This window comes from Dufourea novaeangliae, unplaced genomic scaffold, assembly GCF_001272555.1.
Source record: "Dufourea novaeangliae isolate 0120121106 unplaced genomic scaffold, ASM127255v1 scaffold148, whole genome shotgun sequence".
NCBI classification, from domain to species: domain Eukaryota; kingdom Metazoa; phylum Arthropoda; class Insecta; order Hymenoptera; family Halictidae; genus Dufourea; species Dufourea novaeangliae.
In genome coordinates this window covers 339,426-357,670 of record NW_015374032.1, presented here as the reverse complement: position 1 = coordinate 357,670, position 18,245 = coordinate 339,426, and the positions used below count along the sequence as shown (strand labels likewise).

Here is an 18,245-nt window from a genome sequence, read left to right as displayed (position 1 = left end):
ATCGTATCGATTGTTTTGTTACGCTGTTGCCATTCGACAATTCTGCCCGTCAGGAGAACGATGGAACAGCTACGGCCTACGATTCGTGGCGAGATTTCGATTCTCGCGGAACGTAGGAAAAGAACGACGCGAGGGAAAGAAATCCGAGAATTAAACAATACGTAATAATGTGTGCAAGGATGAACCTTATTATTCGTACTTGCAATGATGCTTATTTTTTTAATTAATGAAATTACATACGAGATACTTGACATGATATTCTCGAGAAACAAATTGTAAAAATGGCACAATATATATTCCGGGTATTCCACATACGAAAAACATGGAATACAATACAAATCTCTTGTTGGAAATGATATTTATTTATTTTTTATTTTTAAAGAGACACAAAAGGGACACAATTAATCGCATACGCTCTGTCAATCTTTCATTCGTCGCCCAGCGGAGATAGATTTTGTACTAACAACTGATTGCTGTCGCATGCGTACTTAGCGTATCATCTTCGCTGCGTCTGCACCTGTTCCAGTACGTATTTTGTTTTAAAAATTGGACCAAACGACTTGAGTTTTTTTGAGAAGCTAGAAGGATTAACTTATTAGATGACATGTTTTCGTTATTTCGAAAACATTACAATTGTTGGAATAGCGAAGAAAATAGTAAAAATATTAAGAAGTTCTTTTTTCATTTTTTTTCTGATCCTATAGTGAAAATTTAACAAATACCTCTTATACACTTAATTAAGATACATACACGCTGAAAATTGCAGGGTATAAGTTACAAACTATTAAAAGTGGTTAGACTTACAAGTTAGAGATACAAATAAGTTACAAAACTAAAAAAACTCGTACTTTCGACTTATAAACTTGAAGATTTTTTACTACTTTGGTGCTCGTAGCTTTTTTGCTTTGACCGACGAATTTTGTTATGACTGGGCCCGATAATGGTGGCCTGACCTAGGTCACTCTGAAAGTCACCATCGGGTGTCGATCGAAAACGAAGAGACAGGAATACTGTTTCGTTGAACGTCGACTAGAATGGTCATAAAACCAGCTTTCGATTTCACTATTGTTATTAAGCAGTATTATTGATATATATACATAGATAGTAATGATATACTTAGTCATGGCAATAAGGAAACTGTAACATCGCAGCTTCACTTTTCTTTTTCTTAGATATATAAGTCTACAAGAGGCATATTTCGAATGTTCATTATAGGCTAAGATAAAAAAGTTGAAAAAAGTGTCTGTTACTATTTTTGTGCGTGTTTTGTCAAACATTTCCCTGTACATTGTGAAACAACTAATTACAATTAAATCATTAAAACTTAATTATCTAGACTAATCTTTAACTTCTCATAAACATTCAAATCATTTTATGGATAACTAGCTGACGTACCCGCTCTCGCGCGGGCAGTTTCATATTGCAAATCATATTTTAGTTCGTATATACAGACTAGACTGTAATATACCGTGAATAAATAAGCAGCATAGAATTTTGGATAGTGCAATATGAATCACATCGATTTGCGGCTTTTTAAACTTTTTTGTCTGCCTCAGCTCATCGTTAGCTAAAGAACATTGTCGCTTGACTGTTCCTTCGACTAACTTTGGCCAGCAGGAATAAATGGGCTGTTGAGCGCCGGGCGAGAGGCCAGCGACTGACGATCGAAATACAATGTAAACAGATAAGGAATGAAACGCATGAATGCAAATTTAATCTTTTATAGTTTTCAGTATACATTCATTAAAGTGTCACGAATGAACTGAGGAGATTCTGTCGGTGGAAATGAGTCCAAATACGACATCATTCGGATTATTTTCAATAATATATCATTTTCATCCGCAACATTACGTATTAGTAATAATTGTCCAATTACACTTGAGTTTGGACGCATTTTAATCGGGAGAATTTCTTCAATTCATTCATGACATTTTCATTAAAATATATTGCAAATTGTAAAAGTTTAAATTTTCATTCGTGCGTCATTCCTTATCTCATCTATGTATGTTGACATTGTATGCCGATGGGTCGGTCGCTGGCCTTGGACGTTCGGCGAGAATCGAAATCTCGCCACGGGCCGTAGGCCGTAGCTATTCCATCGTTCTCCTCACGGGTAGAATTGCATGCGGGACATGAGGCAACAGCGTCAGAAAAACGATACTTTCCGGCAACACTGTCTTCGCGTAGGAAATACACAAATCCAGCTTCATGGTAACGGGGAACCAAATTTATTTGTGGGTACTGCCGCTAGATGTCGTATTATCAAGCCGTCCCAAATATCGATTTTGTGTTTCCCCTGGCGTCCGATTGTTTACATCAGCGCTTCGATCGATTCGCAGTTGGCCCCAAAGGAGTCTCCCCCTTAACACACGGAATGAATCACCCATGAATAAAAATTTAAACTTTTACTCCTTTCAGTGTACTTTCTTAAAAATGTTATGAGTAAATGTAGGAGAATCTCCTGATGAAAATAAGTCTAAACCCGACATATATCGGACTATATTTAATAACATGTTATATTAATTTACGCGTTATCAATACATTGAACATTAAGACGTACATAAATATAATACAATCGCTCGCGTAGATTTGAGGATTTAATAAGATTATTTTTTTAGCAAAATTTTAAAATTCAAGATATCACCAGCAACAAAATAATTTAGTTTCAAGACATAAATGGGACATTACATCAGATCTCGATTCTCTGTTATTTCAAACATCTAATACTGTATAATAAAATTGTTTCACTGGTATTTGCAAAACGATATCTTTAATATTTCTTTATACAATTGAGTAAATAAGAAAATAAAACATTATTTATATGACAATATTTTACATTTATATACATAATATTTAAGATATAAAGCATTACTATTGCAGTGGTGAAATTTTCCATTGATTTAATTACAAGGTACAAAAATGATTTGAAATGTTCCGAACCAGATCGCATGAAGATTAAGCGCGCTCTAAAAAGATTTACTTTCGTCGCAAGAATATTGCTAATCTAATAACAACAATTTCATAAAGATATAATAAAAAATGTAAAAATTTATATTTTCATGCATAGGTACTGTTATGGCGGCCCTGGAATGCCAAATACCGTTGCGTCACCTTCCGGCCACCCGATCGCGTTCGATGCCTAGATTATGGAATTTTCCATGGCCAGGTTGCACCCGGCACCAATATCTTGCAGGTCTGACGCGAACCCTCCCCTGTCGCCAGCCACGCAACCAGATATTAAGCACCGATATAAAAACCAGCGTGCAATCGGCGCGAGTGCCTTTTTCTTTTCCTAATTCGATTCTGTCTAAACACGGCGTACCGTTGCAACATTCGCTTATAATGAAATATATATACGTGTTGCACCCACTTCTCGACTTTTGTCTCTGGCCCTTGAGCCTCTGTATTCGGATCCCGGACTACATTCCATCGGAAACACCATCGATTCCTGCGAGGAGTCTTCACGTTCCCGACACCGTACTTATCTGAAGAGCCGCGGCATAACAGTACTAAATTGATTATCTTCTTATCTTCATTTTTCAATTTATCTCGTTTACTATCCCCATTTGTATAAAAGATATAAATTTATGTAAAAAAATGTGACGAAAACATATATCTGCAAATTTCTTACACTTTTATTCCGAAAATCTAAAGCGTTCACCAAAACTATGGTATTCTCTGCATAGACAGTTTCTTTAGGAAAAGTAGAAATGATCTCGAAATCTCAGAAATGCTTATGTTTAAAAAGAACGTGCTTTCATTTAAAAAATAAATTATTTAATGATTAAAAATTATTAGTCAACGTGCTAAAAAGAAATTGAGTTCCATATTTTGGTCCACTGATTTCTTCCAAACAAGTGACAATTTCATTTAAAATATTTAAAAATATATGCATTAATTGTAAGACAATTTATGACAATTGGGCACTTACAGCTTCCAAATTGTAATGGGCACCTTTGCGTATCCATTGGGAAATTTTCAAGATTCATTGGACACCCTGCCTTGATGGTTAGTCTGAAATCAAATATAAACGAGGTCAGTACAACATCGGATTTAAACTGTTACGCTGCATTTTTGCATTTCTGCGTAACAAAACATACGAATAATATTGAATATTGTCATACCATTGATAATACATCTCTATTTTTGACTATGATAATATTACACATGGCTAGACTACGGATGTTATGCATTTATAGTATTTACAAATGTAGTATAACAAAATATTTAATAAAATTCAATAAAGTTCTTATTCTACTTGGAATGTGATAGAATCCTTAATAAACAATTCTTATTCTTGTATTACGAGCTAGGGTCGCAGCAGCGCGAGAGGCCGGTGGAGTAGGTTTTTCAAGGAACATGGTTTATCAGTTTGTTAGTGAGGTGCGCGGACGAATCTGACACGAAGTCACAGAGCCGCTAGGATGATTGAAAGCAAGGACGTACCTGATGCGAAATCGGGGAGCCGCAGGAAATATGAGTTAAGCCTCGTAACTCGGTTTATAAATTCAGATATTTACAACTCAAGCGGTAAAGTTGTATCGTGTGGGAAAGGTCAACTAATGAATTTTAATAATAAAATTACTCACGTTTATTAAAGAATATTGCTTGAATATTACACAATCATTCTTTGGAATAAGTATGTGTAGTGTAGTGTTGTCGCGGTAAAGTGTTCAGTGTAAAAGATTACCGAATAGAACTTCAATCGAACTCACGGATTCTAGAAGGTTAACTGATGATTCGAAAGGGAAATTAAGCCCGATCTCACAGGATACAACCGACTCTTTGCCGGCTATAATACGTCGTGACTCTACAAGTGACTGTACTATTCTGGCCCACAGAGGGTTAAAATCAGAGGGTTTATATAGTCCCAAAATTGGGTGGGATTTACTTAGAATTTCTCTCTAAGGAAATCTTAACGGTCGCGAGTGAATCATGATTGTATCGAGGGTTGTTATCCAGTTGGTCGAGACGGCGCTCCCCTATTAGTTGAGGAATAAACAGACGGAGTTTCAAGGTGTTTTCTGTTGCCAGGCGCGCGGTTGAATACGATTGAAAATAACAATTATTCTCCATACGTAACACTAGTGTTAATTTCTATAAATTTGTTTATAAAAATCATGGCACAAATATAGTATTCTTTTCGCATTAACAGCGTCCCAGATCCTTTCAATTCCTTAGACCTTGTTTTTTCTGATATTTTCCTGTTCCCCAGAACTAGAATGGAGCTAAAGGCGAGGAGACTTGATAACACTGACACAAGTAATTGGAATGTAAGGAAGGAGCACTACAGATCCTCACCGAAAAACTTTTAACGATGATTTCAGAAATGGCGAGGATGTTGAACATTCGTTCGTATTATCAGCAGAAAACTACTTTGTGGAAGATTATTAATATTTAGTTTGCATTCCTTTCTGTAGACGTCAAGGAATTGTTCAATTTTTATTCATAGTGATTTTTTCGCATCCTATATCATTGTTACTATACATATATCACATGTTGGGTTAAAAAGTAAAGGCGTATTATTTTTCCAGCGGTGTCAGTGTACGTGCCATGACTATCGTACTTCGCTTGTATGTAGATTGTCTGGTAGATGATCTGGCTTCAGGCGGTTCTGATTCTAATTTTCGATCATTAATAATTTGAAAACGAAGCTTACTATACAATTCCGGTATTTTTGATTTTCGTTTTATTTTGATATGTAGAATCACCCTCTAATATTTCCGACAACAATAGTCGAGCACCCTGTAAGAGTTATTTTTAGATTTTTATCAATAGCAGCTCGTAAATCACAACAGTAATGATACTGGGTTGTTCTTACCGCGGATCATCTTCAAGCTTTTCGTCTACCAATTTGAATTTTTGGAACCACTTTTGTGCAGTAACGTTATTGCATTCAATTAATTTCAAATTCTACATAAATCTTCTGGGATGCCTCACATAGAAAATTAGGGAATCCGCAAATTCCGGAATTATGCAACTTCTTTTCTTTTTTGTAGTGCCCCAGTACGATTGTAGGGCATGAAATCATCCCTTAAAAACGATATCTGTCACTGTCTCGAGGGATTTCACGAAAAAGAAAATTCTGCATTTTCTATTCAAGGGGTGATATCATCCCCTAAAACTGTACTATGGTATCAACAGAAAATAGGCTTGTATTACGAACGAAGTGTTCTACTTGTACATAAAGTTGCAAAATTTTCTGAATTTCCAGGTTTCCCAATTTCTCTTGTTAGCGTGACTGCTCATAAAACAGACACGAACCAATAACAACGTCAGCAATTGATATTTTCTAGTGAGTTTTTGTACCAAAAATGATATGATTAGGACCATTTCTTCGTACTAACTCATGCAATCTATGTTTTTCTGGCCCTTGAGTGCGTAAAAGCGATGAAAAGTAATAAAATTTTTGGGAACTAGGTCATCGAAGTGTATGCTCGGAAAAAATTTCACGAACTTTCTGGGTTACAAAATAATTCAGAATGTAATGGGGTTAATGTCCATCTCCTCAGTCATAAATCAACTCGTATTAGTGAGACAGGCGCATATACATACATGGGAGGGAAGCGGAGGGAGTCGCCGACGACCCAACAGGCATATCAATTGGACCGTTTGAAATTGAATCTCACCGCAGATCCTCATCTATACGCGGAGTCTTGTAATTAATTGTCAAACTTTAGCGCAGATATTGCGAATAAATTTTCGTCGCTCTGTTCAGAAATTAAAAGGAGCAGGGAGATTAAAAACTAAATTATTAAATTTAAAATAAAGTTTTCCAGTCTTAAAAGGATATTTATTTGGTTAATTTCAATTAAAATGTTTAATTTATACTCTTATGTATCTATACTGATCTCATTAGTTACAATATAGAAGATTGACTTTCTTCTGTATAAAATTTAAAAATGGCTGAAATATTGAGTACTTTAGGAGCTAACTATGGGAACATATTTACTATATTAATGATCTTGTCATGTTATTAGCGGTTGATAATAGGTTTTATCTTATTCTGATTTATTCAGTTGTATCCATAATAAGTGTATAAAAGTCACAGTTGAACGTTTTTATACATTACCAAAATCTTACTCGCAACATTGCGAGTAAGAATTAATAAATTTTGCTTTTTTATTACCCAGTTTAATTTTCTGACGGTATTACCATGATATACTAATCCCGTAAATATAATATTTTTATAGCTGACTTCTAATAAGTCAATAGGTAAAGGGACTGCTTCGTGTAGCAATGTAGAGTACTTTTATGATGACTTGCTATAAATACATGTGGGGAAGATTAGGGCCGCGTGGAGAGAAAAGACAAAACATTAACGACGAACGTGGTGTGTGTGTGTGTGCGCGCGTGTGCGTGCGTGCGTGCGCGCGCGTGTGCGAGAGAGAGAGTGAGAGATAGGATGGGTGAGGGAGAGAAGGGGAGAGGGTTATGGAGAGGGTGAGGGAGAGGGAGAGGAGGTCTCGGGGAGTTGCAGGAAGACGGTCGAAAGGAAAGCGTGCGACCTCAGTAACCGTGTATTTTATACCATCTTGGTTTCATTTTTATATTAAATCTTTTATTATTATATGTGATTTATTCTCATCCTTGTTCCCATCTTACATACATGAGGAACCATTTTACATTTAATGGTCATTTTGATCGTTAGCTACATATAAAAGTTAAGAGGCAGTAATAATTCATGAAACTAATAAAATACATATGAAGCTGATTATTAATAAATACAAGTGAAACTGAATATTCGGTTAATTCAATTGCACAGTTCAGAAAGTAGTTTTTACTTAGCGTTCTAATATTTTTGCGAATTATAGGATCAAAGGTTAAACATTATATTTAAAACAACTCAAGGTGACCTTTACATCTCGATAAAGGAGCATAATAACAAAAAACTGATGATTACATTGTAAATCCCCTTTGATACCATATGATTTGCGTTTGAAACCGTTTCTTCATATACATATAACAAGCAATTTACAAGTAATTTAAGATGGTAGAGTTAAGTGACACACCTTTCATATTTTGTACCCTTTGGACTTATTCTTTTGAACACATAGTTAATTTCGTAATAAAAATTGTGTTGCAAGAGAAGAATTTTTGCTATGTACATATATAACCTGGATTTTAACCGCTTGCTTCATAATTTGCCTCGTTGTTACGATTTCAAACTGGGATTAATAATCATGAGTATTATTCATTTCTTTCAAGTCGAAGTAAAACGCTGGTTGTTTGATGTTAATATTTAAATTTTCCAATAAAAATATACATATGACAAACATAACATGGATTTTGCTACTAAACAAGTATTAATATTATAATAAAGTACGTAACTGCGCCGACCGATTTCGTCAAAGAAATCGTAAGTCATTTCGGCCAAGTTATGCAGAAATTTATCAACCCTCAAAATGCAAAAAAATTAGTCGAACACAGTACGGATCCCATAATCTTGTGATCTTTATTTTCCGAAAAATTACCAACCCATAGAACAAATCTTACGTTATACAATTATTAAAACTACCAAGCCACAGTTCTATTTTAGGCGTATAATTATATTAATATATGTATTATAATTATATTATTTACATCACTCACTATTAAATAAGCCATCAAAGACATTGTAAAACAACGAGAAATAAAATATATCAAAAAGAAATAAAGCTAGTCTTTTTTAAAAAAGTGAAAATTTTCAAACTAAGTTTACTTCATTTCAGATAATTAAGGGTTGGTAGCTTTCTGCATTACTGGGCTCAACTGTGGTGGAGTTACCATGTACAAATCAATAAAAGCGACCTTCGGTATATAACAATCCAATACATTCCAGAAGAAAAGAATTTTCTTTTTCAATTGTTTCATCAATAAATATGGATTAACCAAGAAACTATTGGGCCTCGCCATGTTCTTAACGGGGTAAGCCGCTCGAAAACCTGGTGTTACAATCACGGATTGAATCAAACCGACGACTCTAATTTCGGCAAGTAATTGCTACTGTAAGTTCAGGTAACCCGAATAATCGTCAGAATAAACATCAACCCTGGTCAGACGGATGGAGGGAGGGGGGATATTGGAAACTGTCTGCTGGTAACGGGAATCGAGAGGCCACTGTACGCACGGACGAGGGAATTTCTGCAGTAACCCCGGCATTTTAAGACCCTCCTACCCCACTCCCCCCCGATTCCGTACAAGAGGGTATAAATCATCTCGAGCGTGAAGTGTACACATGCTCCGAGTTAGGGAGCAACCTTCACATTTGCCAACCTCCTTTCGGATAGCCGGGGGAATTTCGTGGATGTTCTACGTTCCACCTCCGGATGCGCTATTTGCGAACTTGTTCCACTGGGTTCAAAGGAAAATTCCTAGCTATCACTTAGTTTTTCGGAATCGAGGCGCGAATTCAATTGTTTACATAGACGCCCGCGTCCACGTTCACGATTTTTCTGCGACGAGAATTCTTCCTCGAGACCCTCGAGAGAATCAATGGGACGTACGGTGGTCCTTTTTCTCCGAAAAGCTGGCCAAAATGTAATTTTTGTAATAAACAGCAGCTTTTTGTTAGTATGACACATTTAATATATACAGAGTGATAAAAAAAGGAATCATAGTTTCTTAGGTAGATAGCATTCGACAAATAATGAAAAACATCATAAACGTAGGTTGAGAAATGCATTTCAAAGTTAATAAAAGTGTCAGGTAAGTTTACTATTTTTTTGCTAATTTTTGATTTTCCAGGATGAAAACATCCCTCAAATGTTAATGTGTGTTTTTTTATTTTCCTGTATATATTGCAAATTATAGTGGATATAATAAGTTATTACAATAAAAATTTAGGGACTCCGACATTTAGTAATCTGTAAAATTTTGAATTCCAAATAATTTTTAAATTGCAATGAAATTGTTAAAAATTTGCTGTTTAAATAAATAAATAAATAAACAATTTTGTTGTACAGTTTTATCGACCATAAAAAGCCATTGAATTTTCACTCGTTTTTGTATCTACTATAATTTTTAAGATGTACAGGAAAATAGGAAAGTGCACATTAAGCTTTAAGGGCTGCTTTTCTAAAAAATAGCAAATAAGAAACATTGCCTCATATTTTCATCGAGATCTCCTACTAAACTACAAAGTTTTTAAAAAATCTAAATTTTTGTATAATCGAAATTCCCTTGTCAGTTTATCCTTAAGAATTATTAAATATATACTGGCTATAACGCGGAGACAAGATTATAACGGCACATATTTTAATACTCGGTTATGATACTCGAATAGTCGAGTCCCAGCTGATACACGGACTCGATCGATGACGTAGTAGTTAAATTTAATGAGTGAAATAAAATTGAATAAACAGAACCAACTCGTGAAAAAGTTTTCGAACGCGATTTTCAAGTAGAATAACTCGTCGTGTCAGATACATTTTACGTGTATTCCGCTCTTAATTTTAACAAAGTTAATAACTCCAAAAACGAAGCCTCGAAGACAATTTCGTCTGAGTTTAGCATGTACAGTGGACAAAAAAGTATTTTCACACCCTTTAAAACAGAACAACTTTTTTAAAATTGGTCCAAATTACTTGAGTTTTTTTGTGAAGCCAGAAGGATTGGTTTACTTAATAATGTGTGAAACAAATTTTGAAAAAATTGCAATTGGTCGACATCACGAAGAAAATAATAAATTCGTCGTTTTTTACAACTATCTTACCTCAGACTGTAATGAAAATTTAATAAATACGCTTCGAAGATTTATGTTAGTTATACACATGCTGAAACTTTTATTGAAATCGATTAATACAGAAACGAACAACCGGCATTGAAAGATATAAGAAGAATCTTTAGATTTACTACAGTTGTAGGTCAAAAGTCGCGGAAAACTGCGATGTTCAACAATTTTAACCGTGTGTATCTCATAGCAACGTTAACCGATTTGGATGAAATTTTTAGCGTGCATTTAACTAACCATATTTAAGAAATGAATTTTTAAATTTTCATTACAGTGTCAGATAGAAAAGTTGTAAGAAGCGACCTTTACTAGTTTCTTCACGATTCCGACCAATCACAACTTTTTCAACATTGTTTTTTTGCACATCGTTTAGTAAATAAATCTTTCTAACTTCACAAAGAAACTGAAGTCACTTGGTCCGCTTTTGAAACCGTTTCGTTTTAAATGGTGTGCGAATCCTTTTTTTACCCACTGTACAATCCACCCTGTGAAAGTGTCCCACATTTTTATTAACACTCTCAATAGACGTGTGAATATTGTACGATAAAATATAGTGAGTTTTTTCTTTCAATCAGTTCGTAAAATCGAGGTCTTACTGTATTTCCATTATACACTTTACAGACCGTGTGTGCGCGACACATGTTATCGAGACAAAGATGAATTCACAAACGAGAAACTCGAAAACTAGTAGGTATCTGTTTATAGAGGCATAGCAGCTTTGTTGAGTCTCCTTTATTATGACGTGTTCTTTAGCGGCTCCCGCGGTTTCATGAAAATAACGAACCTGATTAGCATACAGACACGATGAAATCCTAAAACTACTTCGGCTCTCCCCCTGGCAAACCGTGGATCACGTACGTAACCCGCTGTACCACGTAGGCAGAATCTAGAATCATGGATTTTCCAGGACGGATTTGCCCCAGGTCTGGTTCGTTCCCGGGGTGAACCCGACAGATTATCTGTGCCGGATAGCTACCTCGCGTTTTAGGTCTATTCCGTCTGGAAATGAGCGGATAGTATTGTGGAATATAAAAGAGACTGTCACTTGGTATGTATATTGTATTATTTGCGAAGCTAGTTTTCGTTATTCTTCTTGTACGTTATCAATTATTCATTCCGAGTTGTTACTCTGAGTTGTCGTGTTGTGTTATTATAATCAAATCGTGTTCGTGTTATGATATTTAAAGCGTTGTAAAAGTGTTGTGTTTAATTAAATTATATTCACATCAAACTTAACATCTCCTCATTAAATCCCACAGTATCCTCCCGCGAGTCCCCCCAAGGAAACGTACCGACTACTTGCCCGGCGTACCGTGAAATCGTGCCGTGATTAATTAAAATAAAGTAAAGTAAAATTGGTTTCTGTTCATTTCTCAACATCTCTTAATCCATATGTAATATTCCACTGCTTTTGCTATAAAATGCTTATACAAATTCCTGAAAATTAAAATATAGTAATACATAGTATGCTTTGCCTGACGGCCATATTGACAGTGACTTTTAATATTAATAAAATATTTCTTGAGAGGATAGAATGCACTAGTGTTTGGAGATTTGTATGTAAAAATATAAATTTGCATAAACATCCACAGTCTAGTTATCAGCAAACATTGAACACGACATAAAATAAGTAACAATGGAATTATACAAAAAAAATATTTCGAAATTTCAACACTTTTCATTAAGACACAATTTCGGGATGTCCACACTATTCACGTCTACTATTAATGACTCGATTTAAATTCTGATCCCGGACGAGCCCCCAAGTTTCTAGGAAATTAATAAGAATTTCAGTATATATATATAAAGTTTATTATATAAAATAATAGTATACGTAAATGAAATAAAACACTCAGCACACTAATGGTTTAACGTCTCGGTCTTAGTTACTTCACAACTCGACTCTCTAAGCGCATTCATACAACTGCCTCACTCGTGGTCCTAAGCCATACCCCTCACAAGGGTTACCCACACATACCCAGACACACAGAACGCAAGACGCCCAAATTTGCCCAACGCAGTCTACAGACTTTCGGCGCCGACATCGATACCCTAGTCTAAACAGTCAATCTCATTCGCTCAGTTCCAAGCACTCATCGTTCATACAAAACACTCGGCTTACTTTAGCGACCATAGAGACGTATAAAATCCTCTCCTACACTAGGAAAGATTTTCGTGGACGAACCCGAGCCTATTTGTTCTCAGGGAGCCTCTAGGATTGTAAGTATGGGCCTCGTAATTTTAAGAATTCGGTACACTCCGAGCGGCAAATGTGTGCCTTTGTGGGTTCGCTTCTAGCTGGGAATTTCGATATTATTCTAGAGTTGAAATGAACAACACTGAATTATAAATATATAAATGTATAAAACTGTATTCCACATTCATCCTCTTGTCCCGCGAGACACTTTTCGCCAGGTGTAGTCCCGAGCACCCGCAAGATAAACTCAAATATCGCGAGCGTTCAAGTTTCAACGATCGGGCGCCGGCTACTTGTAAAACCGCCGCTAGTATTTCGGTCAACGACACAAAGAGTAACAAATTTACTGCTGCACCTGTTCTTGTCGTCGCTGGTATATGACGTTTAAATTTCTCGGGGTCCGGCTCCTGTCGAATTGTTCGACTATTTCGGACTGTTCGACAAGACAAATAGAAATACACAGTGCACAGAATCAAGCGATGCACGTTTCCTCTTTGTTAACCCATTCCCTTTCTCTTGACCTAGTCTTCTGGATCGGCTCCATTGTGCGCGCGGCAGAATTAACCCTTGAGCTCAAGGTGCCTTTATACACGTGACACACACACACACACACGCACACACACACACGCGCGCGCGCGCGCGCCCCTTCGTGGTCTTATTAAGAAGCATGTGTCCAAGGGCGAATCATTCTTCAAAAAGTGCATCCTACTTCAGAGCTATATACAGAGTGGGCCTGTCTTTCATTGGAACTTTAAAGTGGCGTACAAACATGGATACAATCGCGCCCTGCGACCACAGTTAGGCGTTATCTGGATAACAAAATGATTTCACTTTCAGACATCACATTAGGATAGATAACCCAATCACTGCTACTTTAAGGTTGTACCGTAACTTCACTTAATCATTTTATGTGTTGTTTGACCTAACAATCGTTATAGAATATAATATTGACATTTCTTTCATGAAAAAGAAAATAATTTTGTACATTAAATATGAACGATTAACTGATAATTAATTAAAATCTGCGAGCAATCCCAATGTCCTTATAACTGTTACCTCATAAATTATGGTAATTTGAGTATAACTGTCACACTTTATTTATTGCACAATGGACCACTACACTGCTCGCCGGTCGCATGCTAACTGATGTCCATGAGCCACAGTCTCTTTGTAACTTCTCCCCTCATCAGTCCTTTGAAACCGCGTGCCCGCACAACAATATTGTTCTTTCTGTTTTTCTAATAAGTTCTATAACTTTGCTATATAAGGTGTTATGCTATATCTATAGTATAGACGCAGCTTAAGAAGTTTTATAACTTCCCTACATAACGTGTTATGCGGTATCGTGTAGACACAGCTTATATAATTTCGCTATACAACGTGTTACGCTATATTGGGTGAACCACGAAATAAGCTTCGAATATTTTACTGCTAGCTGTTCGATCGAAACTTTTTTGACTAGTATGGTTAAGAAGAACATGGTTTAAGAAGAACTTCAAAATGACTGTATCAAATTTTTTGTCAACCCTTCTTCCCAGAGTTTTCAAAGTCACCTTGAGTATGTTATAGATGATCCTATAATTTTTTTGACGTTCATCTTTTAGCGGATACTGAAACGAATTCGGCATGCATTATAACAAATATTTTGTCCTTCTATATCAAAGAAACATGAAGGAAATATCATTTACCTTAATTAAAACGATCTTCAAAATAGTGTCCATCAGTTGCAATACACTCGTGTAAACGGTTAAGAAACGACTGCTTAGTACTATTTATGTCTGCACTAATGGTTAAGCATGCAAAAGAGTTTTCGTTCAAACAGCCAGCGGTAGAATAATCTAAGCTGATCACGTTTCGTGGTCCACCCTGAATAATTATTATGCTATATAGTGTAGACGCAGCTTAAAAAGTTTTATAACCTCACTGTACAACGTGTTATGCTGTATAGTGTGGACGTAACTTAAGAATAAAGTTTTCATCCGTATGTCAAGTACGTCACTCAGGATTTGTCTCAATTGTCCGGATACTTTTGAGCGAGGTACAAATTTATGATATCCTCCTGTTTTTACTTTATAATAACGAACTTACTTTTACAAAACCTGACAAAAGTTTAATACTGAAATTATTTCTAATAGAATAATTTTCAGTTTGAACGTTAATACAATTAGAAAAGTAAAATTATCATTTGATAAAGTTCTGGTTAGATTACACTAAACAAGTTCAATTGAGGATGAAATTTAAATTATCACTTGCTACAATTCTGTTTTCATTACACTGAACAAATTCAATTAAAACTGGAAAATAATCTCCATGAAAGCTTTCCTTGACACGAATAAACATATTCCACCGTTCTATGTAAAAACATAAAAAAAAATGTTATTAACTTTAAATTTACATGAAGTCAAAGAAATTCGAATGCAAAATAGTCGTCTCAGTGCCCTTTTAAACGAGCTAACATATATTCCTTTCTGGCTGCGAGCCGCTATTGTGGCGAGTTTAACAAAGGTGTATAACGAAGGACGTTCACATCACGAGTTCCACTCGCGCATTAACAATCTTCGCTTTGGCCGCTCTTAAATGTATAGACAGTCGATTTCGGCAACATCGTTGTACAGCGTATCCGTACTTCCAAATCATTCCGTCTTCATTAATACAGAAATATGCAGACTTTTCGGGAGACAATGAAGAACGGCATAATGAGGTAATATGGATTAAATTCGGTCACTGATTCATCTTTTGGCGGTTATGAATGTTTAATATCTCCTCCGCGAACTAATTAATGCGCGTCTAGCCGTTCATTTACATTGCAATGACAGTGAATAGTAATACTTTCGGCGAAATATGAGATGAATAGCGGTTCACGTTTCTATTCGAGTCTAATTCGTACAGAAATTCATGGATATCTGTCTAATCGTTTCGGTGCGGCAGATTTCAACGTAACCACATAACAGACCATAAATACTGAAGGATTTCAATGGGTTTTGTGTACCAGGAGCTGATTTAATTGAGTATAAAATAATACTTTAAGATTACGGTTATATACAGGGTAGGACATTTAAAACAGGTCACCTGAATAACTATCTTGTTTTTGGAGATAGAAGAAAATGCATTACGATATTGCCAATATTTATTGATATTTTTATCGATAGTTGCACCTCTATGTGCGACGCTCTGTATGGAGGGGGGGGGCATGCATGTAAAACAGGTCACCTGAATAACTTGCTTGTTTTTGGAGATAGAAGAGTAGTTATCCTAGGCCGATTCTGGCTCACGGATCCAACGGAAATATCGTTGATCACGGTATTGCACGAGTACATATCGCATACCTAACCGGCTCCAACGGAAAGTTTTCACGCTATTGCACGCGTACGTAAGCCAGACGTTACCTTGATAAAATTTTTTGGAATTATTATGCTATTGCACTCTTACCTATAGCAGTGTTAACCAACGGAAAGTTCTTGGAATTCTCTCCAACGGAAAGTTTTTGGAATTATTATATACCTAATCTTGATAAAATTTTTTGAATTATTATGCTATTGCACTCGTACCTATAGCAATCCAAACCCTCCGTCCCCCTTGGAATTATTAAACAATAACATACGACAGTCTCTCACGCTATTGCACGCGTACATAAGCCGCAACGGAAATTTAGTTTTAATAAAATTATATTATTACGCTATTGCACTCGTACCTACATACATCATGCAGACGAAGAAGAAACAGCGTTACAATGGCGATTTCTATGGATCTAACGCGCAAACGTATGTAACTTGAAAAATGAATAAAAATATTGTCAAAATAATTATTTCCTGTTAATAATGGTTTATAGATCGTCGATGAAGCCACAGAATTCGCGTATCCTGGGTCGACGATATTCATTGACCAGTAACTATTTCAAGTATCTCGAAATTGGCGTAAACGTTGCCGAGGATTGTCGCGTTGAGCTGGCTATAGGCGATAATCGAGGGAACGAGATACCCTTTCCCATGTCAATGTGGAAAGAGATGTTACGAACGAAAGTGGACATTCAACGTTTTAGACTATGTATCCATATTTAAGGTCGCCATTTTGAACACTTGTACTAGCAGTGGGTATGCAAATAACATGTTACATGTAAATTGTCGAAGTGTTCGAAAACTGCTTTGAGATAATCTGTTTCCTCTTGCAGTTGACTTCGAGTGACCTTCAATGACCTTCACAATAGGTAATTGTATTCGTTTTGAAACACTCTATCAGAATGGAAGTAAAAAACCATACCGTTCCATTTAAAAAAACAAAGTTGACCTTCATATCTCCTTGACGCCTCCACCTATCAACAAATTAGTAACATCAAATTATGAGCTCTTCGATACCAAATAAGTTTGGTCTGATGCATTTTCTTCTATCTCTAAAAACAAGCGAGTTATTCAGATGACCTGTTTTACATGCCTCCCCTCCATACAGAGCGTCGCACATAGAGGTGCAACTATCAATAAAAATATCAATAAATCAGCAATATCGTAATTTAATCGATATTTCGATATATCCACAATGTAGTTAAAATATCTTTAAAACTAATAGAAACGATCGAGGTAAACTGCAATATATTACTGGTTACTGTATTTATACTATTTGTATAAATATACAAATTCTTCCAGACAAAAGGTTGTCTATAATAAGTTTCAATAAAAATAGTTATTTTTACATGATTTTGTTACAATTAATGGCTTGCATACTACCTCAATCATTTCGATAATTTATCGATAACCGATAGTCGCACCTGTAGCTCCATGCAACTGGAACAAGTCATAGCGTTAAAACGGCAGAAAAAGAAAAACAATTTCATTAGGAAAAATTAAATGGTTCCAAGTAATGCATTACGTGGTTCACATGTCTTCTCTGAAGGTGGAGATGTTTCAAAGATTTCAAGATCACCTCTATTTTTTAAAATGGAACTATACATTTCTTTATACACCATTCGATGCATATTTTAATTTTCTACAAAAAAGTATTAAGGTATTTGGTCAATAAATGATTACTTTGCAAGATATGTTACTTTCAGTGTACCAGCATTGTATAATATGTTTGAAATTGTATTTGGACCTAGGCTTAAGGGGGGAGACTCCGTGGCCCGTGTGCTGTGTCCGTGCGCTCACACAATCAACGGGAACCATGTATGTATACGCGATACACGAGAGAGACATTCGATTTCGTAGAATCCAACTTCTGCCTCGACAATTGCACAAATGCACTTTTCACTGGTATAGAACTCACGGGTAGACTTCCCTACAGGGTGGTCTGGTCCGTATAAACACCAATAAACACATTTTAATTGAAAGAATTAGAATTTTAGAAATT

General features: G+C 35.9%; 1 protein-coding gene across 1 annotated transcript in view; it reads right to left on the bottom strand.

Moving 5' to 3' along the window:
- The window catches only part of LOC107189436 (gamma-aminobutyric acid receptor alpha-like), a 49,206-nt gene that overhangs the window by 22,420 nt on the left and 8,541 nt on the right, over positions 1–18,245 (bottom strand). Inside the window, exon 4 of the mRNA XM_015577966.1 lies at positions 3,932–4,014. Within this exon, the coding sequence (XP_015433452.1) occupies positions 3,932–4,014 (83 nt within the window). The remainder of the gene's footprint in view (positions 1–3,931; positions 4,015–18,245) is intronic.